A 25,245-nucleotide genomic window follows, 5' to 3' on the forward strand; every position below is an offset into this window, starting at 1 on the left:
TCAGACCTTTCTCAGAAAGATTTACTACAAAGATTTGTTTCTAGTTCTCTGATAGCAGCATTGATTTTTTTATAAATGCTTTTTAATCTCGTGTTATTGAAAGTGTCTTAATCAATTATGAATACCCTTGTCACTTGTTTAAGAATTCTTTCCATAACCCTTGTTGTACAAGGCACTGCCTTATATTCTCCTCTGGTTTTTAAAATGACATTATCCATCATATTTAGTTTATATATACATTTGGACCTTATTGTGATATATGGTATAATATATTGTTCTAAACTTTACTTCTTACAATTCTTCTTTCACAACATGACTAATGTGGAAATATATTTAATACGATCATACATGTATAGCCTAGATCAGATTGCATGCCATCTTGGGGAGAGGAGAGGAGGGCAAGGGAGGGGGAAATTTAGAACTCAAAATCTTGTAAAAAGTGAATGTTGAAAACTGAAAGTAAATGAATTAATTAAAAAGAGAGAGAGTACCTGGACTCTAGAGAGCTCTCATAGCAGATCACTTGGGGTTAAAGAGAGGGATGTCATCTGTTTTATGGGGCTTGTAGTAAAGAAACTGCAATTTCTCCTGGCAGGTCAGTATTTTTCATAGCTCTCTTAACCTGATGCTTTTCTTATTGCAGTGATTTGCCCAGAGGCCAGAGGTGATAGCCAACCTGACAACCACACCATCGAAGTTTTCTCTGCCAATAACACTGACTTCCAGCAGTTTGAAAAGTGGTGGAATAAATCCAGGACAGTGCCTTTTTACCTGGTAGGATTACTCCTACCACTGCTCAACTTCAAGTCTCCATCTTTTTTTGCAAAATTTAACATGCTAGGTAAGCCCAAGCACCTCCTTACGGTAGAGTCCAGTCTCACCTCTTTGGATGCGCATATGACCTCCTTCTTAATTCTGATTCTAACAGCTCCTTTTCTCCCCCAAACAATTCCTATCACAGTCCATTCATTGACCATTGTCCATTCATTTCACTATGCAATTTGGAACTTCTGCTCCTTTCTCAATAAACTCCCCCCTATTTTTTAACTTTTTAGTCAACATTCCTTCCATCTCCTCACTTTAATTGAAATCTGTCTTTTCCTTTGAGGACGCTACCTCTCTTGCAGTCATTCTTATCTGTATCAATTTTGCCCAATTCCCCATAGCAAGAGGAGGGATTGTCTCCACTGCCCTTGTAGTCCATTCTTCTATCCATCCTAAGGAGGTCTTTCCTTTTTCAAGGATTATGTAATCCACTGTAGCAGCAAGCACCCCAGCGTCCCCAGGGTCGCTGCCACCACAGGTTCTTGGATCTGCTTTGTTAAAGGAAAGCCACTCAAAATGGGTTAACAAGCTTACTTTAATCAGTCAAATATGTATCTTTTTCCTAGTTCAGGGGAAAGAGGTCAGCACCCCGAACTTTAGAATATACAGACAGAATTATCAAGACAGAAACAGATCAAGTAGACAGATTTCCAAACTGTCCAACCATTACATCCATACCAAACAGCATCTGGGTTTCAAAGCCAGGGGGGCCCTGGACAACGGCTTCCCAGAGTTTCATCTGATCAAATCACAGAACACTTCTCAAAGTGAGACCCAAAACAAAGCTACACATCAGGGCTTATATAGCCTTCTCCTGGCTCAGAGAACGTAACAACCTTATTGACCCACTGGCCAATCAAGAAGTCTCTACTGAAAAATGAGCCTCCCACCCCAGGCTCCAGGTGCACTTTAGCCTAGGGGCAGAGAAGATCTTTAAATTTACATTCCCATTCCATCCACTTGTCCCGCCCTCTTCTCCTTTTTTGTTGCTGCCTTCTCCTGATATCTAGGTCTTAGATTTTTTCAGTGAATTTAGTAACCAGCTCGTGGTCTTCCTCTGCACCCCGTCCCATGTTGTCATTCTTAGGGTGTTCAGTACTCATGTTAATAAGCTCTCTAACAACCTGACCATGTAGTTCTTTTTTTGTTGGTTTTTTTTTCTCTTTTTTATTTCTTAGTTTACATCATTCATTTCCACAAGATTTTGAGTTACAAATTTTCTCCCCATTTTTCCTCTACCCACCACCCCAAAACAGCGATCCCACTGAATATCCCCCTCCCCCAATCTGCTCTTTCCCATATCTTCCCCCATTCTCCCCACCCCCCGACTTTCTAGTAGGGCACAGTGGATTTAAACAGAAATCATGCCTTTCCCCAAACCTACCCTCTTCTACTTTTTTTTTTTGCTTTTTGGAGGGGGTAAGGTAGGGCATTTGGGGTTAAGTGACTTGCCCAAGGTCACAAGGCTAGTAAGTGTTAAGTGTCTGAGGCTGGATTTGAACTCAGGTCCTCCTGACTCCAGGGCTGGTGCTCTATTCACTGCGCCACCTAGCCACCCCCCACATAGTTCTTTACCCTTTTCAACTTCACTGCATTTCTACAAACCACTTCAACTGCATACTATCATGTTCATACTTCATCTCATGTTTGGACCTCAAATCTTGAAATTGATTAATTCTTGGGACCCTGTAAAATCCTTCAGTTGGGTTCCTTTATGCATCTGTTTTCTCCTAAACTATCTTTCCTATTTTTGTTGCAGTTCTCTCTATAGCAAAGGTTGACCAAAGGCTGCTATCTTGATGTTTCTTTAAGCTGCTATCCCAGAGTGCTTTGTCCTCATAGTCTGCTCATTTTCATCCCTGAGTAACCTTTACCTTTTGATTTCTCCATTCTTGCTCAAGAGCTGCTTAGTCTTACTAGAAAATCTCAAAATTGAGCTGATTTCACCTGTAAAAAAATCACGCTACAGAATCTCTGTTGTGCCTTTGCTGGTTAACAATCTTTCTACTCTACTCATATGAACTCCTTGTCTTCTTCCTCATGACAACTTTTCCTCTTTTCGAATTCTTTTCTCACCCCCAGCTATATTCACTCCTCATTCCACCCCTCCAACATAGCAGATGACCTAGCAACCCATTTCCTTAAGAGTATTGAAATCATATGGTATGACCTCCTTCCGGTCCTCCATTCTTCCTATCTTCTTTCTTCTCTCATCACAAAACACTACTCACTAGGTCTCCCTCCTCTATGTGGATCACTGAACTATTCTTTGCCCAGAGGATTTCACTCTATCACATATTCATTTCTCTCCCATATAGCTTTAGTTTCTCTTTCACCAACGGCCTTTTTTCATCTGTCCACAAACATATTCAGATCTTTTCAATCTGAACAAAATCCTTTGCTTTGACTCTTTCCGATTCTTCCTACTCTTAGCCATCTCTTTCCTCCCCTTCTCAGCTTTTTAAAAAGTGTAGCAATGCAGTGCTTCCTCCTTTCAATAGCCACTCTCTTCAAACTCTTATAAGCAAACTTCTGCCCACAATAAAGTACTGAAACGACTTCCATTAGAAACTGCTTTCAGCAGTGATCTTGTAATCGTTCGCTCTGATGTCCTTTTCTCTGTCATCCTCCTTTAACCCCGCTCGAGCTTTTCATACTGTTGTTAACTCCAGTTTTTAGCTACTTTCTCTTCCCTTGGCTTCAGGAACCTCATACTCGTGGTTTTCCTACCTCTTTAGTTACTGTTCTTCTGTCTCATTTCCCGGGCATCTTCCTTGCCCTTCAGTTTAGTCATTCCTTGAGGCTGTATGCTTGGCTCTCGGCTGTTCTCAGTCTGTACTTGCAGTTTCATTCAGTACCTTGGAATTATAGTTAATTCCTAAATATATATGTCCAGACCTTACCTCTCTTATGAGCTCCAGAACCATGTCTCCAGCTGCCTACACAATATCTACCAGTGTCTCTCATTGACATAATAAATTTAGCATGTGTGAAACTAAGCCCCATTATCTTTTACCCTCTCTCTTGATAAAATTGTCTCTGGCATCTCCTGTTATTATAGCCTGGTGATGACTAAGCTGACTCTTCCCTCTCTATTCCTTCTCATAGCCAATCAGTGGCTATGTATCAGCTACCATCATATCTCTTGCATCTGACCCTTCATTTTTCTTTCTGCCAACATTATTTTGGTACAGGCCCTTATTACTACAGGCCCTAGATGATTGCAATAGCCTCTTCCTTTATTCTGTACCTCTTCCAGTACTTCTTATGTCATGTGTGTGGTCTGTGCTCCAATGAAAATGAATAATGACCCTCTGCCTCTAACATACATACTATGCTTTTATGTATTTGTTTATACTTTCCCTATGCCTTCACTCTTTTCTTCTCTAAAGTTTCTACTCAGACTTTCAAGCCTAACTAATACCACCTCTTCCAGGAAGTCTTTTTGAACTTTGTCTACTCTGTTAACTTGCCTCCTCAAAACTCACATAGCAAGCACTTCATTTTCTAAGACTCTGATATACTTGCCAAATAATGTTATATATTATTGGTACTTCTTTTCTCCCTAGTAGTCTGTAAACTCCTTAGGGACTATGTTTTATTTAAAATTTTTTAACTTTTCTAGTGCCAAGCACAGAACCCTTATTAAAATGGCTTGTTAAATGTTTGTTGTTGGATATTGAAGAAATAAAACCAAACATAAAGGTCATCTCTCATTTGTGACTGAATTGTTTTCTCATAAGCTATCCTGTCCTTCTAATTACTTTTTCTTTTCCCAATTGTATGTAAATGATTATAGGGGAAAATGGAAAGATCCATTCCAGCCCTTCACTGTTCCTAGATTTAAGTGGGGTTTTTTGGAGATGAGCATAAGGTTTTCTGTTTTCTTCCTATTGAATAACTTTTCTTCATATTCTTCAAAGGTTACAGTAGAAGGAATGAGCCTAAGCAGATGGGAGGCAGAGTTAAATATTAGGACAGTCTTTCTAACTATATAAGAGTTTAGACATGAGAGCATATTACCAAGGGAGATTCCACAATTATCTTTTCTGACATTTTTTAAGAGTGGAACGAAGACTTGTATAAAAACAAAGATTGTAAATCCCCTCCCACTTTTTTTTAAAGGGTATGAAGCTGTCTTTCACAGAGCCCTAAAAGGGCATTGGCTAAACCCCAAGCCTGGCCATAAAACTACAGCTGTCGCTTCTAGCTGTCCAGTTCCAGGGACTCCTCTCATCCTTTTGAACTAGATATAAAATCCCTGAGTGTTTTTATCCCTTCCTTCTATCGAGACAGCCCTAGATCTCTACATGCTCCACATTTTCCTGTGTGTGAGACACCCTAGGCAGGAAAAATCCTAGAATCTATGATCTCTACTGATAACATGTAATAACACCCAAACAGGGCTTCATTTGGGGAGGGACTTGTTAGAATCATGGACAGTTTCTGACTTTGTAGCTAACTCTGGCTAGCAATTGTGTCCTAACTTTTTCTTCCTTAATTTCTTGCCATGTTGAAAGTCCATGTTGAAACAAGTCTAGATTTTTTTTTTAACTTACTGGGTTTTAGTTTATGTGAATGTAACAGAACCAAATTTAATCATGAGCCTAGAGGAAAATCTAATTCAAAATATAAACCAGAGTCCTAGAATAACTTAAAATGATTCAGTCATATCAGAAAGAATTACTTTTCATTATTGGCATTCTCCTCCATGACTCTTTGATCTTTTTCCCTGGTCTTCCTGCTTCTGTTCACATAGACTGAACCATCTTTCCATGCTTCACCTCTGAATTAGGTCTCTGTGGGAATTGCTCTTGGGTTCAGAAAATACTAATGTTTTCTGTATTCTGTTTACAATCCTTCTTAAGTTCTTTTGCAAGATGCACTCAAATGCTAAACATTTTCTGATTGTTTCCCATAGGCACTGTATCAGTTCTCTATTTGGTTTTCTTTGTCACCTTGAAGACCATTCAGTTGGGTTTCCATTTGGAATTTCATTGGTTTACATCAACAGAGTTTTTTGTCCCAGGTAAGCTGTGAGAACCAAATTAAAAATAGTAAAATCAGTATTATCTCTAAATTTGCAACCTTGCTCTATGGTTGTTATAGAAATATCCTGCTCTTAAACTCTAAGCAGTCTTTACTAATGATGATATGATAAAATCAGGGATATAGTTGAGGTCTTTTTTTCCCCTTGTGTGGTTCAGAAGGAGGCAGGTTAATTTATCTTTGGTATCTTTTCTGTTTTGAAGTAATATATGTTGGAATAAGAAAGAAAACTATTCTTTAAACTTAAGACATTCCTGGAGGATGTTACCCCAGGATTTTAGAGGTTGAGAACTTGTTTCATGATTGGCATATGTAGGTAATATCTACTTTGAGCCAATTCTTCAAAAGTTGTTATAACCTTCAAAGTTTTTTACAGTGGTGTAGAAATTGTTCTCCTGATTCTATTCAACTTCATTCTTCAGTTTATAAAAGTCCTCAAAATTGTTCATTTTTATATCAGTGTTATAGTAGAAATTGTTCTTCTTGTTCTGCTCATTTTACTCTGTCTGTTCATATAAGTCTTGTCTCTTCTCTTGTCTCCTTGAAATTCTCTTTTTCCTTAATTCTTACAGCACATTAGTGTGTGTTCCATCACATTCATTTTTCACAACTTATTTAATCATTCCTTGATTTGTGGGCGTATTTTTAGTTTCCATTTTCTCTGGTACCATGAAAAGAACTATGGTTTTTTGTTTTGTTTTACATTATAGGTTCTTTCCTATTTATTTGATCTCTTTGAAATACAAGCCTGGCAGTGGTATATCTGAGTCAAATGGCATATACACTGTTACTTTTTTGTGTTAATTACACCAGTACGTCACTGTGCCTGGTTTTCCATACCCCTTCCAACAGTTTGATTGATGTGAGATGTCAGAATTGCCTAATTTGCATTTTTCTAAATGTTAATAAACTGGGGCATTTTTCCCTATGGCTGCAGATAGCCTGAGTTTTTCACTTTGGGAATTAATTGCTTTTTAATGTCCTTAGATCATTTATCAACTGGAGAATGGTTCTTCTTCTGATAAATTTGAGTTGGTTTCTTACACGTTTTTGGAATTGAAGCCTTTTATCAGAGAAGCTTGCAGCAAAAATTTTTCCCATTTTTTTCCGCTGTTAATCTTAGCTCTATCGGATTTGTGTGTGTAGAAACTTCTTAATTTTATGTAATCAGTTATCCATGTTTTTTTTTTTCTGATCCTCTCTGTCCCTTATTTGATCATGAACTTTGCTCTGTAGATTGATAGATAATTTTTCTCACGTTTTTCTAATTTGTGGTGTGATCTTTTATATTTAGGTGACATATCTATTTTGAGATTGTCTTGGTATAAAGTGTGAGATGTTGGACCAAATTTAATTTCTTCTATACTGTTGTTTACTTTTCCTAGCAGTTTTTGTTAAATAATGAGTGCTTATCCTAGCAGCTAAAATTTATTTTCATTTTAAAATAAATTATTACTGTAACTAAGACTTAGCTCATATCTAACTTGAGAGAAGATAAACATCCTTCAGCCCCAGTGTATTCCTGAATAGCTTAGCTCTGTTTCCTGGAATATGTGTGGGCCTCCCCACTGTTTCTATTTGAAGTGGTAGTTATTCATTTTGTACTGTGGCTCTTTTTAATCCCTGGCTAAGGTATCATCCAATTCCAGACCACTTCATGTATCATATTTCCTTATGTGTGTTTTCATGCATGGTAGCCTAGGAGATCTTACAGTGATTCTCATTGAAGGTAGTTTAGGATTTTTCTCATGCATATTAACTTGATTGATCTAGAAACTTAAAATGCTGTTCAGTGCCCAGATATTCTTTTCTGAATTCTGAAATGGTGATTTTTTTTTTCCGCTTTTGCTTCTTCCATGACCATATTCTATGGTTTCTATATAGATTGACTCAGTAGTGACTGGTAGTTCCAAAGGAAGCTTTACCATTACCCTTAGGGGCATTATATACCCTGCCCTTGATTTTCTGATTCTCCCGCAATGCAGTAGGCACCCCAAACTGAGTGTGTCTTTGTCTGGTATTTTTTTTTCTTGCCTTTTTGGAGGGGGGAAGTCAGGGCAATTCGGGTTAAGTGACTTGCCCAAGGTCACACAGCTAATAAAGTGTTAAGTGTCTGAGGCTGGAACACAGGTCCTCCTGACTCCAGGGCCGGTGCACCACCTAGCTGCCCCAGGGTTGGTATTTTTTAAAAAGGTAGGTGAAGTAATGTCCTCTGCTCTGGGTTTTCTTTGGAGTTATACATTGATAGAGATGACAGACTCAAGATACTTTCTGTCCACGTAAGGCAGTATGATATTCTTCAGGGTTTCCTAAAATTGGACTACCAGGACTTTAAATAAAGGAAGGAAAAGGAAACACTATTACAGGAGGGGATTCTTTCCCCCAAGCTTTTAGACACTTGAAGCAGTGGCTGAAAGATTATTGTCATAAGTTGAATTTGGCTCCCTTAAGAGGGACGTGACTATCTAAGTGGGGAGAGATATGTAACGAGGACTTTCAGTGAAACATTAAGTACTTATTAAGCATCTTCTATGTGCCAGAGAATGATTACAAGCAAAACAGTGCCAGTCCTCAAGGGGTTTACATCCTAAAGAGGAGATACACTATGCACATATATTAGGACTTTACAAAACACAAGGTATCCTTGAAGGAGAAAATATTTGCAGCTAGGAGGACCAGAAAAGACCTCATGCAGCAGGCCATGCTTGACCTAAGTCTTAAAGGAAACCAAGAATTGCAAGGGACAGAGGTGAGGGGGGGAGCACATTGCAGGGCTGGGGGACAGTTGAGGCAAAGGCATAGGGACAAGACATGGAGTGTCATACACAAAGAACAGCAAGAGTATAGTATGGCTGTGTTGTGTGAGTGTGTGGATCAGGAGAAATGTGTAGTAAAACTGAAAAGGAGAGTGAAATCAGATTGTGAAGTACTTTAAACACCAGGGGAGTTTATATATTATCCCAAAGATAGTTTATTAAATAAATGGTGGTGGTATGACCAGATATGGACTTTGGGAAGCTCACTCTGTCGGCTATATGGAGGATAGATTGGAGCGAGGAGAAACTCCCAGAAACAGAGCCCCATTCGAAAGCTATTGCAGTAGCCCAGGTGAGAATTGATTGGGGCTTGAACTCAGGTAACCTGTCACCATGTGAGTGGAGAGAAAAAGATGTACATGTGAGATATTGTGGAGATAGAAGTATGATTTGGCAACTGACTGACTATGGGAGGGTGAGTGAAATTGAGAAGTCAAAGGTGATACTCAGGTTGAAACCTGGCTGACTCGAAAGATGCTGTTGGCCTCAACAAAATAGGAAATTTGAAAGGGAAGTGGGTTTTGGGTAAACAGTGAGTATAGAAGCCTACAGGGTTTTCAGTTCAAAATAACCAGTAGACAGTTGGTGATGCAGATGATAGCTTGGGAGAAAGAGTAGTGCTGGATATATAGATCTGGAAGTCATCAGCAGGGAAATTATCATTGAACCCCTGGAATCTGATGGATGAGAGCACTAAGTGAGAAAAGAGAAGAGGGCCCAATATGGAGTTGTGGCATGTTTGCATCTGTTCCTTCACCTTGCACAGCATTAGGCCCCTTGATGCTGGATTTGGGAACTCTTCTTGCTGTAGTACACAGTCTCTTCCTGTACTGGAAGGCTCTGTGCAACCCTTCCTAGCCAGGCCATCTCCCCATGTTTAACCTCTCTGTCTTTCTTCCTGTGCTGACCTAGAGTAGAAAAATGACTCACTGTGATTTTTTTTCCTTAGGTTTCCCAATGAGGATTCAGTCTGATGCATTTTCTTTATCTGTAGGGCAGAACTATAGGGATGAAAGATTTCTATACCTCGTTTCATTACTGCTTCATCTTCAATTATACTTTTTTGTTACACAGATTGTTTTTCATTTTTGTTTTGGGGAGGATTGTGGGGAGGGAGCTAGGAATAATGTAAATTCAGAATTTTTAAAAAATAGAAATCTCTGGGAGATTTTGAATATATCTATTAAATAAGGGACAAAGGAGAAAATGCAGGTTACCAAACTTTCACGTGCTTTCATATTGCTCATCAATATACAGTTAATAGGGAATCAGTGACTAAATAGCCAGGTTGCTAAAATAGCATAATATCATAAATCTAAATGCCTCTGAAAAAATAGTCCCAGGAAATGCCAACAGGTACAACTTAACCCTAGTATTGCATGGTTATAGATCTCCTCCCACCATACACCCTGGCATCTCAGTAAGACAAATGGGAAAAAAGCCTCTGGGATATACTTTCTAAGTGTAAAGGGATAATTTGTATTTGTATACAAATTGTACACAAACACAGGTTGTAGCGAAAAAAAATTATCTTCTCCTAGGAATGTGAGATACAATCTTCCTGGTCCCAGAATTGATATGCTTACTTATGTTTTAGTACAGAATGCTAATGAAATGGAGCTTATTTGGATAGTAGATTATTAGTCACTGAGAATCCCCCTAGTTTTTCAAAGAACATTGCTTTATGATTTCTAGATAGAGATTATGTTATGTCATTGTTTTAAACATAATAAGGATGAATCAATATTTTATAGCACTCTTGTTAACATTCTGAACAGCTAACTCTGTCCAGTGTTAGAGAATGAGCCATTTTGGATTTATTTTCATCTGCCCTCCTTAGAAAACTCCAAAAATGATCATTGAGCTAGGATAGAAATCTCTTAACAAGCGACTGACAAAGAGCAAGTGAGGAGCCTTGTTTAGATGAGGTTTTGAAGTAAAGATATTCATAGTCTGGGTTGTCCTCTTTCCCCTCACTTCCTGTATCATTCCCATTAACTCATTGCCAGAAGAGAAATGCTTATAGAAGGAGGGTGATAGCCAGTAGAGTGTGTTTTTGCTTTGTTTGATCCATTTTATTTGAATAACTTAACCTATCCAAATTGGTGGAAACCACACCACCTTTGTGGTTATAGAGTACGTGTAATTGTGATTGTGCAACTGATAAAGCTGTTCACCCTGCAGCAGATATCATCATTTGCTCTAAACTTAAAAGGTTGTCAGACCCACTATGTTTAGTGTAAATATAGCTACTTTACACTGTAGTAGATAGAAGACAATAACCTAGTCATCCTTTACTAACAAATTCTGAGTCAAGCAAAGAGAATGTTTTTCCCCAGTGACTAATTGGTCAAATAAAAACACTTGGGATAATCATATCAGTAATTTTTTTCTCCCTACTTACATTGTCATTGTTGGGAGTCAAATGCTATTAATAAATTCTAGGGGCATCTAGGTGGTGCAATGGATAGAGGACTGGACCTGGAATCAGGAAGACTCATCATCCTGAATTCAAATCTGTCCTTAGACACTGACTACCTGTGTGACCCTGGGCAAGTCACTTAACCTTGTTTGACTCAGTTTCCTCATCTGTAAAATGAACTGGAGAAGGAAACCACTTCAGTGTCTTCGACAAGAAACTCCCAAATGGAGTTATGAAGAGTCAGGTATAACTGAAATGATTGAAGAACAGCAAAAAGCATTCTAGGCAAGCAGGATAATCAAAATATAGCACATCTACATTCAGAAATAGGTACTTCAGAGACCTCTTCCCTCTTTCTGTTATCATTCATATTTATTTGCATTATTTTCCCTTTCTCCCCCACAGAATCCCAGAAAGTTCAGTGTGTCCCCTAAAATCTGAACTCGTAGCACTAGTTTTTCCCGCTTTTGAAATTGGATATGGAAAAGGGAGTCCCTAAGACAAATATCACCAATAGTTTCTAGATCACTTGTTGAAAAAAATCATGCAAACTTTTTTTCCCTTCACAATCTTTTTTGTGAATCATTCTCTTAGCAAATTCAAGCCCTCCCTTATGTAATATTGATAAGAAGCAACAACATGAATCTTTTTTTTTTTAGTTTTCACACCCCAAAAACAGAGCGGAAGCTTCTGATTTTTGCTATTTGGTTATTCATCGCATCTTTGGCAGCTAATGTGAGTAAATCTTGATGATTTCTTTCCTTTTCTCCTAGAGGTCAGAATTCACTTTCCACAGTTGACTGGAGTTCTCACTCTTGCTTTCTTCATTCATAATTGTGTTATTACTCTCCTAAAGAACAACAAGAACCAGGAGAACAACGTAAGTATTTATGTGAGGGAGTTGCTTCTTTTTATTCTATGTATAGACATTCATTGTGTGAGTCATTTTATATTTGGAATAGAAACATACTTTTTTGTCATTTTACCATCATTTGAAAAGTTACTCCTATTTTGAATATATGATAAGGATAGAAGGAAACAAAATTTATTAATTACTTAGTACATGTCAGGCACTCTACTAAATAGCGAATATACAAATGCAAGCAAAAAGTAAGAGTCCCTGCCCCCAAGGAACTAACAGTCGTTTTTGGTTAGTTTTCTTTTTTTAAGTAAATTTTTATTGATGTCCTTTGTTTCTTACATTATCCCAGTTTCCCTTAGTATTCCACCTCCTCCTAGAGAGCTATGCCACATAACAGTATTTTTTAAAGACAAAAAATGAAGGATTGGCTAGGTGGTGCAGTGAATAGAGCACTGGCTCTGGAGTCAGGAGGACCTGAGTTCAAATCCCACCTCAAACACTTAACACGTACTAGCTGTGTGACCTTGGGCAAGTCACTTAACCCTAATTGCCCTGACTTCCCCTTTCCAAAAAGCAAAAAAAAAAAAAGATGAAAAAATCAACACAACCAATCAATACATTGAAAAAGTCTAAAAGGATATGCAATGTGTCACACTTGTGGACCTCCCATCTCAGCAGTGAGGAGAGGGTGTGCTGTAATGTCTTTTCACTTAAGTCATGCTTGATCTGTATAATTTTGCTATATTCACTTTTGATTTGTGTGTGTATGTGTATGTGCTTGTTATTTTTTATTTATATTATTGTGGTCAGTTTTCTTGGTTCTGCTGACTTCACTCAGCATCAGATAAGATCTGTTCATGCTTCTCCATATTCATCACATTCATCATTTCTTACAGTTACAGTACAGTAATATTCCATTACATTCATGTGTCACAATTTGTTTAGCCATTCCCCAGCTGATGAGCATCTATTTGTTTCCAGTTCTTTTCTGTCACCAAAAATGTTGCTATAAATAATTTTTGGTGTATATCAGAACTTCTTATCATTGACTCCATATGAGCCCAGTAAAGGAGTCTCTGATTCAAAAGTATGGACATTTCGGTAAATTTATTTGCATAATTCCAAATTGTTTTCTAAAATGGTTATATAGCAAGGAGTTTATATTCTGATGCAGGAAGACAGTGCAAAAAAGGGAGCTGAAGAGGAGAGGTAGAGGAGTGGACATGAAGGTGATTTTGAAGCCCCAACAGTTAGGAACAGTATTGGAAGGATAGTGAAGGCAGATTATCCTGGACCCCTTCACAAAATGGAGCCTCCAGGAGGAACTCACTAATGGGAAAAGGGTATCGGCCCTGCTGACAGATATTCAGTGGTGAGTAGGCCATGGTTGTGGTAGGATGAACCAGGACTGGAAAACCTAAAGCACTGAGGATGAAACAGCAGTAGATGCAAGATTTTGAAGTCTAAAAGTTCAGGAACAGGGCCAGGAGGGAATCAGTTTCTCATATGGACCTGTGATCTCTTACATGTGTGTATTCCCTACAGTGTGATAAAAATTACAATCCACCTGTGCCTACCGATTTCTATGTGACTCTAGCCATGTGCCATGACACATACCATAAATTTGTTGCAGTGTTCAGACAGTTTGTTAGGGGCTTTTTAGTTCTCTTAACCTTATTGGAATACCAGTGGAACACATATTCTGTCCATTAGGTATTTCTACATAGCATGTGTGAAATTTTCATTACTTATTGAGAAGATGCTAAAATATATGACTAAACTAAAACATCTTTATTAAAACGTAATTTATAACGCACAAGGTTCCACTTAGATCATCTGGTGGTCCAACTTCCTCATTTCACAGATGAGGAAACTGAGGGCAGGAAACTTTAAATGATAAACCCATGGTCATACAGTTAAGTAGTAGCAGAGCTGAGACTAGAATCCAGGTCATTCTAGTTACTTTTCATGCAGCAGTGCCCAATAAATATGATCTTGCTTTTATTTGATTACCTCATAAAATCTGAACGTGATCGGGGGGAAAGAATTATTTGCACTTAGATTTTTTTTTTTTAAGCAATTGGGGTTAAGTAACTTGCTCAAGGTTATACAGCCAGTTATTTTTGTGTGGCTGCCACGTATCTGAGGCCAGAACTGATCCCAGTTCTCCCGACACCGGGCCAGCGCTCTTACTCGCTGTGCCACCTGGCTGCCCCTAAGCAATTGGGGTTAAGTAACTTGCTCAAGGTTACACAGCCAGTTATTTTTTGTGTAAGTGTTAAGTATCCCAGGCTGGAACTGAACCCAGGTCTCCCGACTCTGGGGCCGGCGCTCTTACTCACTGTGCCACCTGGCCACCCCTGCACTTAGATTTTTTAATTAGATTTGCTTTGTTCTCTAGAGCTAGGCTGGATCTGTTTTGTCGTGAAAGTGTGGGTGCCTTAGAGATACATAGAAGTTAATGTTGTTTCCTTTTCTAGATTTTTTTAAAAGCATTTGAGAACTCTGTTTAAAATTATACTTATCATAGCAGTGTTAATAATAAAAATGAGGTGAGCTTACATGTGCCTGGTCCTGGTCCTTATTAGTTCCATTAGTTAAGCTGTCTTCATAGTAATACACAAGAAACATATATCAAGTTTCTAGGCTTTGGGACAGCTGAGAAGTTACACACTTGGGCCATTTGTACTTTTGAACTTATCACCAACTCATTTGGTGATATCGTATGTCTTTGGCCGTATCTTATGTCTTTAAGAAACTTGAAATGAACAAAGCTGGGCCCTCGTGATATGATATAAAGACGAGTGCTAGATAAGGAATCAAGAGGACCTGAGCTTAAATCTCAGCTCTGCCATTTACTTCTGTGCGACTTTAGGTAAATCACTTCATGCGTCATTTGCCTTATCAGGAAATTTCAAGGGGTTGGACAGGACAACTAGTTAGTTAAGTTCTCTTCCAGCTCTAAACTTATGATTCTGTTATCCTAATTTAGAACTACTAAAATTCACAGCCTGGTAGGATAAGTCTAAACACAAGAAAATCTAATATTTCTCTATAACAAAAGAGGAAGCTTCTGAAGTCCTTGAAAATAGCAGATATTGGGACGGCTAGGTGGCGGCGCAGTGAGTAAAAGCAGTGAGCGGCCCAGCAGCGAGTGGCCCCAGAGTCGGGAGAACCCGAGTTCGGTTCCAGCTTCAGACGCTTAACACCCACACACACAAAAAAAACTAGCCATGTAACCTTGGGCAAGTTACCTAATCTCAGTTGCCCTCCAAAAAGGCAAAAAAGAGAAAAGAAAGAAAATAGCAGATATTTCCAAAATAAAATCTAAGTAGAAATATACACTCTAGATGATTGTGATAAACAGCAGGACAAATTGCAACTTATCGTAACCTCTAGTCTACCAGGAATCCAAACTACTTTTTTTTTTCCTGAATTCAATTTTGAAGAAAAAATTAAATGACCTGGAAATAACCTGTTATCAGGAACTTATCAAAAATTCAGCTTCCAAAATAAATCAGTATGGCCTATGCAGATTTAATCCAGTATTTTAAGTTTATTCATTATGATGACTCTGAATAACTGTTAAGTACTAGGTCCCTTCCACATCAGTCCCTCTTCCCAAAAAGACTCAATTATGATCAGTACTACTCACAGTTGAAGTGCTTTTTGTTGTAGCCTAATATGTGAAAGTTATCATTTCTTGTCTATCATGGTACCTCTCATTTATCTGAAGTTTTTCATGAATTAGAAGAAAAAGAACTGATAAAGCACTCAAGGGTTTACACAAAGTGCTTTTCCTACAATTCTGTCATTCAAGTAGTATATCCCTATTTTATAGACTAGTGATTTGCCCATGGTTCTGAATTTCAGTAAGTGGGGGAGCTTGGGTATAAGCAGGGATATTCTGACCCCAGCTCCAGTATGATAAAGGAGAATTTGTCATACTTACTATCAGAGTTTTGAGAACCATGGTGATAGAAATGCTAATCTGATGTTGCCTTGGGATGACTTAGCTTAAACTGTATGAATGAAGAAATTGACCATTTCTGATGGACGCAAAATACAAAATGAAACCTTTTTTGAGCTAATGTAGGATTTTATTTTGCTTGCCTGTGCATATTTGTTATAAGGTTTTATTTTTTTTCCCAGGAGTAGAGAGAGATGAGGGAGAAAGAAAATAAATTCATATTAATTAACAAAAAAAATTTTAAGATGGGGAGGAAAAGAACATCGTCCTTTTCCTAAAAATCTAAATTGTAATTTATTATAGGTTGAGAGCATAGAAGTAGAAAACAAAAACCTTCTAAGATATACTGGAATTGACAAGATGTTCCTAACTCTCATTACTTATTTTCCTTTTCTCTTCCACTCCTTATGAAGCCCTGAAATAAATTCCACTCCACTTTCCCTAGCACCTCAACTTTCCCTCCCTCTTTTGCCTGAAAGTTTGCAATCAATCCCAGTTTTTTGGAAAGCTTAAAACCCTCATTAAATGTGCATAGCCTCAAGGTCTGAATACCTGGATTCTAATTCTAGCACTACCAGTAACTAGCTTTGGTTAAGTGTCTCCATTTTCTCAGCTGTAAAATGAGAATAATAGCTACTATTGAGACAATTAAAAAAAAAAATTTAGGACATAGTGAGTATGTATGAAAGTGTTACAATTTTATACTTTTATTTTTGCAAGATATTACTGATGCTAATGTTGTATCACTAGGTAGTAACACTTCTCCCTCATTTATTTATGTCTTCCTGGTTTTGGAGGGTGCTTTTGCTTCTTTACTGGGGTAGGGGGTAATGTTGATGGAATTTGGTCTAAAGTATTTTAGAAGAGGTTGGATATATACTTTGATATTTGAATTAACTATGCTATTTGGTATATAGCAAAAAATAACATATAGGCAATCCGTAACTTTTTCTTCCAAAAGTTTATATGTAAAGCTAATTTTTTCATGCCTGAATACATTTTTCCTTAGAAACATTATAAACCGAGGGTTACCTCTCAGAGCCTCAGTTTCCTTAGCTGTAAAATGGGATGGTAATACTTGTACTACATATCTTACAGAGTTGACAGATCCTTTTTTAAGTTGCAAAACTATATTTAATTGGAAAATATTATTACTAAGTTCTCAGGAAAACCCATAAAAGCCTGTTTAACTCATAAGGCAGCCTAAGTTTAGTATAATTTGAAATGGTACTGATTGTACTATACTAGTTCTAACTCCAGATGTTAGGAATAGGAACTATTCCCCCCCCCCCCACCCCTGCCCTACTCCACTTCAGCTCTTCCATCCATGGGGATGGCACTGGGACTCAGGACTGGGATTCCTACAGGGGGAAGCTTAGGGGGATATGGGCTGAGACTAAGGTTGTCAAAGAATTACTGTGAAAATCAAGAATGGATAGAGTATTTGAGGCCCCAAGGTAACACTATGGGAGGGCAGCCTCCTCTTGATTACTTTGTCTTGGATTGGCTGCTCAGTTTACCCTCATACTCTCCTTTTCTTTTTTTTATTTTATTAAATTTTATATTTATTTTTAGTTTGCATCATTCGTTTCCACAAAATTTTGAGTTAAAAATTTTCTCCCCGTCCATCCCTTACCTACCACCCCTAAACAGCGATGCCCCTGTATACCCCCTCCCCCAGTCTGCTCTCTCCTATATCCTCCCCCATTCCCCCTCCAAAATTCTGGTAGGGCAAGATAGATCTCCATACCCCAGTGTCTGTATATCTTATTTCCCAGTTGCATGGGGAAAAAGTTTTATATATATATATATATGTATATTTTTTTTAAACATTTGATTTTAAAACTTTGAGTTCCAGATTCTTTTCCTTCCTCCCTTGTCACCCACCCTTACTGGGGAGATAAGCAATTCAATATAGGTTGTACATGTGTAGCTATGCAAAACATTTTCATAGTGGATATATTGTGAAAGACTGACTATATTTCCCTCCATCCTATCCTGCCCCCCACTTGTTCTATTTTCTACTTTTACCCTGTCCCTTTACAAAAGTGTGTGCTTCTAGCTTCCCTCCCCCCCAGCCTACCCTCCCCTCCATCTTCCTCCTTCTCATCCCCTTCCCCCCAACTCTCCTGTAGGGCAAGATATCCTATTTAGTGTATATGTCATTCCCTCCCTAAGCCAAATTCAATGAGAGTAAGGTTGACCCACTCCCTTTTGCCTTCCTGTTCTTCCCCTCCATTGTAACAGTTTTCCCTTGCCTCTTCTATATAAGATAATTTACCCCATTCTGTCTCTCCCCATCTCCTCTCATTATATTCCTCTCTCACCTCTCAATTTCATCTTTTAAGTATCATCCCTTCCTCTTCAATTGATCCTGTGCCCTTTATCTATGTATACCTGTACACACATATATATATACACTCACATATGTATTCATATACCAATATGCCCTCCTATACAGACATATGTATGTATACACACACACATTTATATTCCCTTCAACTATCCTCATACTGAGAAAAGTTTCATAAGGTACAATTATTGTTTTTCCATGTAGGAATGTAAATAGTTCAACTTTGATAAGTTCCTTATGATTCCTTTTCCCTGTTTACCTTCTCATGCTTCTCTTGCTTCTTGTATCTAAATGTCAAATTTTCTATTCAACTCTTTTTTTTTCAGCAAGAATGCTTAAAAGTCCTCTATTCCACTGTAATGACCATATTTTCCTTTGAAACATTATACTCAGTTTTTTCTGGGTAGGTGATTCTTGGTTTTAATCCCAGCTCCTTTGACCTCCAGAATATCATATTCCAAGCCCTTTGATCCCTCAATGTAGAAGCTACCAGATCCTGTGTTATCCTGATTGTGTTTGCACAATATTCAAATTGTTTCTTCTTGGCTGCTTGTAATATTTTCTCCTTGATCTGGGAACTCCGGGACCTGGCTATAATATTCCTAGGAGTTTTCTTTTTGGGATCTTTTTCAAGAGGCGATCAGTGGATTCTTTCAACCTCTATTTTGCCCTCTGGTACTAACACATCAAGGCAATTTTCCTTGAGAATTTCTTGAGGGATGATTTCTAGGTTCTTTTTTTGATCATGGCTTTCAGGTAGTCCAATAATTTTTAATTTATCTCTCCTGTATCTATTGTCCAGGTCAGTGGTTTTTCCAATGAGATTGCCTTCTATTTTTTTTCATTTTCTTGGATCTGTTTAATAGTATCTTTATTTCTCATAAAGTCACTAAATTCCATTTGCTCCAATCTAATGCAGAAGGAATGATTCTCTTCAGTGAGCCTTTGAGATTCTTTTTCCATCTGGCAAATTTGGCTTTTTAGGACATTCCTGTCCTCATTGGCTTTTTGAGTCTCTTTTGCCATTTGAGTCTATTTTTTAAGGTGTTATTTTCTTCAGTCAGGTTGTTGATTCTCTTTTCATGATTTTCTTGCATCATTCTCATTTCTCTTCCCAATATTTCCTCCACTTCTTTTATTTGGTTTTCAAAATCCTTCTTGAGCTCCTCTATGGCCTGTAATCAGTTCATATTTTTCTTGGAAGTTTTTGGTACAGGAGTTCTGATTTCATTGTCTTCCTCCTGTTCCATGCTTTCATTCTTTTTGTCCCCATAAAAGGAATCTAAGGTTTGACTGCTGTTCTTCCTTTGCTTGCTCATGTTGCCACTCAGTTATTTGACTTTTGAGCCTTTTGCCACAGTAGAACTCTGCTACCAGAGAGAAGAGTTTTGTCCCAAATCACTGGGGGCTTTGCAGCTGTTGGAGCTATTAGTTGGGTTTCCTCTCAGAAGCCTCCACTGCCTCTGGCACACTGGTCTTGTACCCCAGGACCTCTACCCTAGACAGCTATCCAGATCCAAGCAGGTTAAAGTAAGAGCAATTACCCTTCAGAATGATTACCCTCCAGGACCTCTGAAGCAGCCACGCAGCCGCTCCTCCCTCTGGGGGCAGAGGCCAGACCACACTCCCAGACTCCCTGTTCCCAAAGTCCACACTGACCTTTTACTTTGCCTTTGGCATTTATGGGTTGATAAATCTGGAAACCACCACAGCTCCTGGTGATCCACTCTCCCGAAGTCCACTCCAGTGTCAGGGCTGCCCTGAGGCTAAAACCTTGGGCTCACACAGGGCTGGACTCTGCTCCCAGCATGCTGCAGTGGAACCTTCCTGTCCACCTGCCAGGCTGCCTTCAGCAGGAGGTTTCTCTCTGTCACTTTGTGGGTTCTGTAGCTCTAAAGTTTGTTTAGAGTCATTTTTTTCAGGTATTTGAGATGGTTATGGGGGGAGCACGGGGAGTTTTCTTGCTTCTGTGCCACCATCTTGGTTCTGCTCCATACTCTCCTTTTATAGGGACCTAGGAATTTGTCTTCCATTCAAACTGCCAGAAATTAAGAGCTTTCCTCCTCTACGTCCCCACCTTCCTCTTCTCTTATTTTCTATTCTCTTGGGAAAGTTGAGTAAAGGTGCTTGTGTGGGGTCTTTGGGTACACAAAGAATGAAAGTAAAATTCATCTGTGTTTCAGAGAAGGCAGGAAGGAAATTAAGTATTTATTTAGCACATACCATGTGCTAGTCACTGCACTAAGTGCTTTACAAATATTCTTTCACTTGATCTTCACCTCAACCCTGGGAGGTAGGTGGTATTATTATCCCCTATTTACAGTTAAGGAAACTGAGGCAAACAGGTTAAATGACAACTAGTAAGTTGTCTGAGCCCATATTTAAATTCATATCTTCCTGACTTCAGGCCCAACACAGTCTCCTATGCATTCTATCTAGATACCAGCAGCCCACACCAGTTATCATGAACACTTATCACAGGAGCTGGACTTATCTTCCCTTCTTCCTTCAATAATATCAGTCCTTCCACCTCAGAGTGTATGTGACAAGAAGCCATATGTTCAAAATGTCAGTGATCCTGTGCAGCTGGTCCCTCCTCCCATAGCAGCTGCCCTCATCTCCCCCCGACCTGCACTCAACCATCACCCCAGAAAAAAAGCTACTTTCTGCATCTTCTGTGTCTAGACCTGTATGCACTGATATGGAATGCACACTCTTCACTGGTTCATTCAGATCTTTGTGTGGGTCTCCCCTCCCCCCTTGGTGCAGGTGAAGGAGGAAAGAAAGGCATTTATTTAAGCCCCCTACCAGGACTCCTGAGGGCCCATTGGACTGCCTTGTGCAGTGACTGAAATGAATCAGTCCCTGCTTTCAGGAAGATTGTATTCTTCAGGGGACTAAAACATATACACATATAAGTAAATATAAAGCATATGAATACAAAACACTTTGCGGGACAAGTCTGAAAGCACTAACATTGGGGAGATTCAGAAATGTCCCATAGAGGAAGTGACACCTGAGCAGAGAAAATTGCAGGAAGCCAGGGATTTTTTTTATCTGAACTTAAATGACAAAAAAAACCCCAAGTATTTCCGTATACTTTTCAGAGCCCAAGTAGAGGGTTGTATATTAAACTATAAATCTCTTTTTCATACTGCTTGTATTTTTAAGTCTGTAATAAATTCCACATTACTTTCAAAATTGAGCTGCTTGTCTCTGCTTCATCTGAACTTCCTTCTGTTCTCTTCTGTGTATTTTTTAAAAGTTTACTGCTAAACACCTGTTCCTCTCCAACACCTCCCACCCTCCACCCCAGAACTCCCAGTTTAAAACAGAGAAGGGAAAAAGCTCTATAAAAATCAACAAAAATGTTTGTCTTTGCACCTTAGGTTCTCTGGATACAGTTGATCATTGCTTTGCTTATCATTCATCTTTCAGAATTGTTTTTCTTGGCAGTGTTTTTTTCTTCATATAAATGTCCTTCCTGGTTCTGTTAATTTCACTCTTCATCAGTTTATACTTCCCAGGATTACTGAAATCATTTTTATCTAACTTCTTAAGGGATAATGATATATCTTAAGTTGTTTGGCCATTTCCCCATTGATGAACACCCACTTATATTCCAGCTCTTTTCTTTTCCTTTTTTTTAATACTACCTTTGGGATCAGGAATTTTGTTTTGCTTGTAACTATTCCCTCTGAAGTGTTATTTATCTTCTTGTTCTCTCAGGCCCACCCAGTTTGATGTATTTCCACACCAAACTCTATGTGTTCAACTCTACTTTGTCCACTTCAGAAAAGAATGAAGATTATTGGATGTTGGCTTCCCTTTCCTCCATGTTCAGATACTCTTCTCATTCATCCCAAATGTGAGAAATAGCCACTTGTACCCTCCCCCTTCCCCTTTTTAGTGTCTTCCTTTTGTTTTCTCTTTTCTGTCCTCTTCTCAAACCACTAGAATAGAGTGGATCTATCCTCTGTAACCTTTTCTCTTCATACTCTCTAAATATCTTTTGGAGTCATTAAGATTCTTAAGGTCACATGTTTCTTCTCCCTCATTAGGATGTTAGTATTATATCATCCTACAATTTCTTCCATTTGCTCAAATAAATTTACCTTCCTAGGTTTCTGTTGACTCCTGTGTTTATATTTCAGAATTTCTACTCAGCTTTTTTTTATCAGAAATGCTTACAAGTCTTCTGTTTCATTAAAAATCCATTTTTTCCCCTGTAGGATTATATTCTTTGCAGGTTAAGGTATTCTTTATTGTAAACACATCTATTCTTTTGGAATATTGTATTACAGTAACTCTCATTTGAAATAAAAGTTGACAGCTTTTATGTGATCTTTACTCTGGTTCCTTGTCACTTGAAATACTTCTTTCTGGATGCTTGCAGTATTTTATTTTTTAAATAAGGAAGCTATAATTTTTTACTATAACATTTCTGAGACTGAGTTTTCATTTATGATTTCCTGAAATATGTTATCCACATTTTTTGGAAAGCATAGTCTTCAGAGAATCCAGTACTTCTTAAATTTTCCCTCCTTGACCTCTTTTCCAATGTCAGTTGTTTTCATATCAGATACTTATTACATTTGTTCTAATATTTCTTGCTATCTCATGGAGTCACTGATTTGTATTTGGTCTATTCTAATTTTTAGGAAGTTGGTTATTTGTGTAAGATCGATCACTTTCTCTTTTAACCTATTTATTCTCCTTCTGCTTCTTTCTTCCAGAACCTTTATTTCATTTTACATCTCTTGCTTCTTTTCTTCTAGGTATTCAATGTATTATTTGAGGAAAGTCCTTATTTTTGTTAACACATTGTTTACAGTGGTTCATTTACCCTCTCCTTTGAGGCTGGATTTTTGCACATCTCTGGATCTATAATTCTTTATATTAGTTGGTGTCTTCTTTGGCTTAATTATCTTTCTAGCCTTAGTTCTTGAATTGAGATTTTATAGCAATGCCAGGTCTTCCTGTAAGTGCCTTCTGCAAATTCTGTGTCTTGATCCAGGTGATCTGGCTTCCTGTACTGACCTTTATTTCCCAGGATTAAGTCTGTCTGGATCTTTGAGGTTCAGAGCACTAGATCTTTGGACCCTCAGTAGTGTTTAAGAACATTGTACTAAGGACCTTGGATCTCTGGGGTCACAGTCATAGTGCTAATATGTTTGTACTAGTTATCACCTCTTCTGGATCTCTCTACTGATCCCACTGTTGGTGTCCAACTCCCCCTATGTCTTTCTTAGGGAAGCCCATCACTTAGCTGCTTCTAGATATGGACTTTCACAGGTTACATGTGTCCTTCAAATGATTTCTGGTCCCTCGGGAGCCTGCCAGCTTATCTGCCCACAGTAGAACTGGCTTTACTTGTGGTCCCCTTTTCTGTTGCCTGTTGACTGCTTGATAACTTTTCATACAGTTCAGAGATAGAAAAAGTTACTTACTTTAGCCTCTTGTCAAGCAGTCATCTTGGCCAGAAGTCCAAGAGGATCTAGGGATTGGAAGAGATAAAGAAGTAAGTGCTCTAGGCATGGGGGGAGCCCTTTCAGAAGTTCAGTACTGAGAGATAGAAGGCCACATACAGGAAGAGCAAGTAGGTTGGTAGTCTGGTGGCTAGTACATAGAGGGCACATGGGACAGTAAGGTGCACTCATTCTGATGAGTTCAGATGAGATTGTCTCTACGTGACTCAGGAATGGCATCGATTAACTGGAGGGCAACCAGAGAAGGACAGTCAGAATGGTGAAGGGCCTGAAGCTCATGCCAAATCGTGGCTAATCTCGTGGTGCTCAGCCTAGAAGAAAAGGAAGATTTAGACTTGATGGAAGAAAATCTTTTCAGATGACTAAAATTATCCAAAAGCTAAGTGGAAAATGGAAATAGTGTGTTTTTTCTTAATTAAAAGACTTGAGATTACATGACAAGGGAACGTACTCCTTCACATGTGGGCCAAAAGGAACTAAACCATCCATGTTGCCAAATCGTGTTTCAAAAGAAGAGATTTAGAAAAGGTCCACCTTCCCTGGATGAATTCTTCTCTGCCTTCTCCCTGTATCTAGCTACCAAGAAAAGCTTCCATGGCAGCAGGAAATCCTTAGCTTTATCCCTTCAGTTACAATATTAGAAGCTAACAAGAAGAGGTACTAGGAGAGGTGTGATCCTTAACTCAAAGGTCTGTGGGCTCTCTGATTTTATGCTGGTGTCTCGAAAGAGTAACAAATCTTGGGTCACCCGTTGAGTTGGGGAAGTTAGTTAGCGGTGTCTGAAGAAGCACCTTGTAAGTTGGCTGTTATAGAATTAATTGGCCCTTAATACAGTTGGTCTGTCCTTTATGTCTAAACATCTTGAAAAAAGCTCGTGATTACACTGGAAAGTTTAGTGATTGCATGTAAAACGAACTGTTTTGTACAGATAACAAAACATGACAGTACTTTTGTCACTAAGAAACGATTCTTAAAACCTCTTTGGGTAGATTGTATCCCTTGACTTATTTCAAACTACAGCATAGAATTAGCAGTGAATTTTGTGTTGAGAAGGTTATTCACACTAAACACTGAAATTTTATTTAAAAAGTAGTATAATCTCCTTAATGTTGTATAAGTGAGTTGATTAAACTGATTTGAATGACTGTTTAAATGATTGTTAAATGTATGTGAATTAGCATTTGAGGCAGTTTGACTGGAATATAGAATACTGAGAGGAAGTAAAGTGAAATTAATTTGAGGTTGTGCAGTTTGTTTTTTTGTTTTGTTTTGTTTGGAGGGGGAGGAAAGGCAGTTGGGGCTAAGTGACTTGCCCAGGGTCACATGGCTAGTAAGTGTGTCAAGTGTCTGAGGTCAGATTTGAACTCAGCTCCTCCTAACTCCAGGGCTGGTGCTCTATTCACTGCACCACCTAGCCGCCCTGGGTTTGTTTGGGGTTTGTTTTTGGGTTTTTTTTTGA

General features: G+C 38.5%; 1 protein-coding gene across 7 annotated transcripts in view; it reads left to right on the forward strand.

The window, feature by feature from the left end:
• Window positions 1-25,245, forward strand: part of SLC38A9 (solute carrier family 38 member 9) — a 171,293-nt gene that overhangs the window by 49,331 nt on the left and 96,717 nt on the right. For 6 of the 7 annotated variants that reach the window (XM_069096500.1, XM_069096503.1, XM_069096498.1 and 3 more), the window contains 3 exons: window positions 644-841; window positions 5,747-5,854; window positions 11,886-11,992. In XM_069096500.1, the coding sequence (XP_068952601.1) occupies window positions 644-841; window positions 5,747-5,854; window positions 11,886-11,992 (413 nt within the window). Of the gene's footprint in view, window positions 1-643; window positions 842-5,746; window positions 5,855-11,885; window positions 11,993-22,026; window positions 22,648-25,245 lie in introns of those variants that run through there. The other variant, XM_069096501.1, reaches the window with a different exon arrangement.

This window comes from Petaurus breviceps, unplaced genomic scaffold (assembly GCF_028583685.1).
Source record: "Petaurus breviceps papuanus isolate PSGF00001 unplaced genomic scaffold, PetGlider_PUasm1.0 229, whole genome shotgun sequence".
Classification (NCBI taxonomy): Eukaryota; Metazoa; Chordata; class Mammalia; order Diprotodontia; family Petauridae; genus Petaurus; species Petaurus breviceps.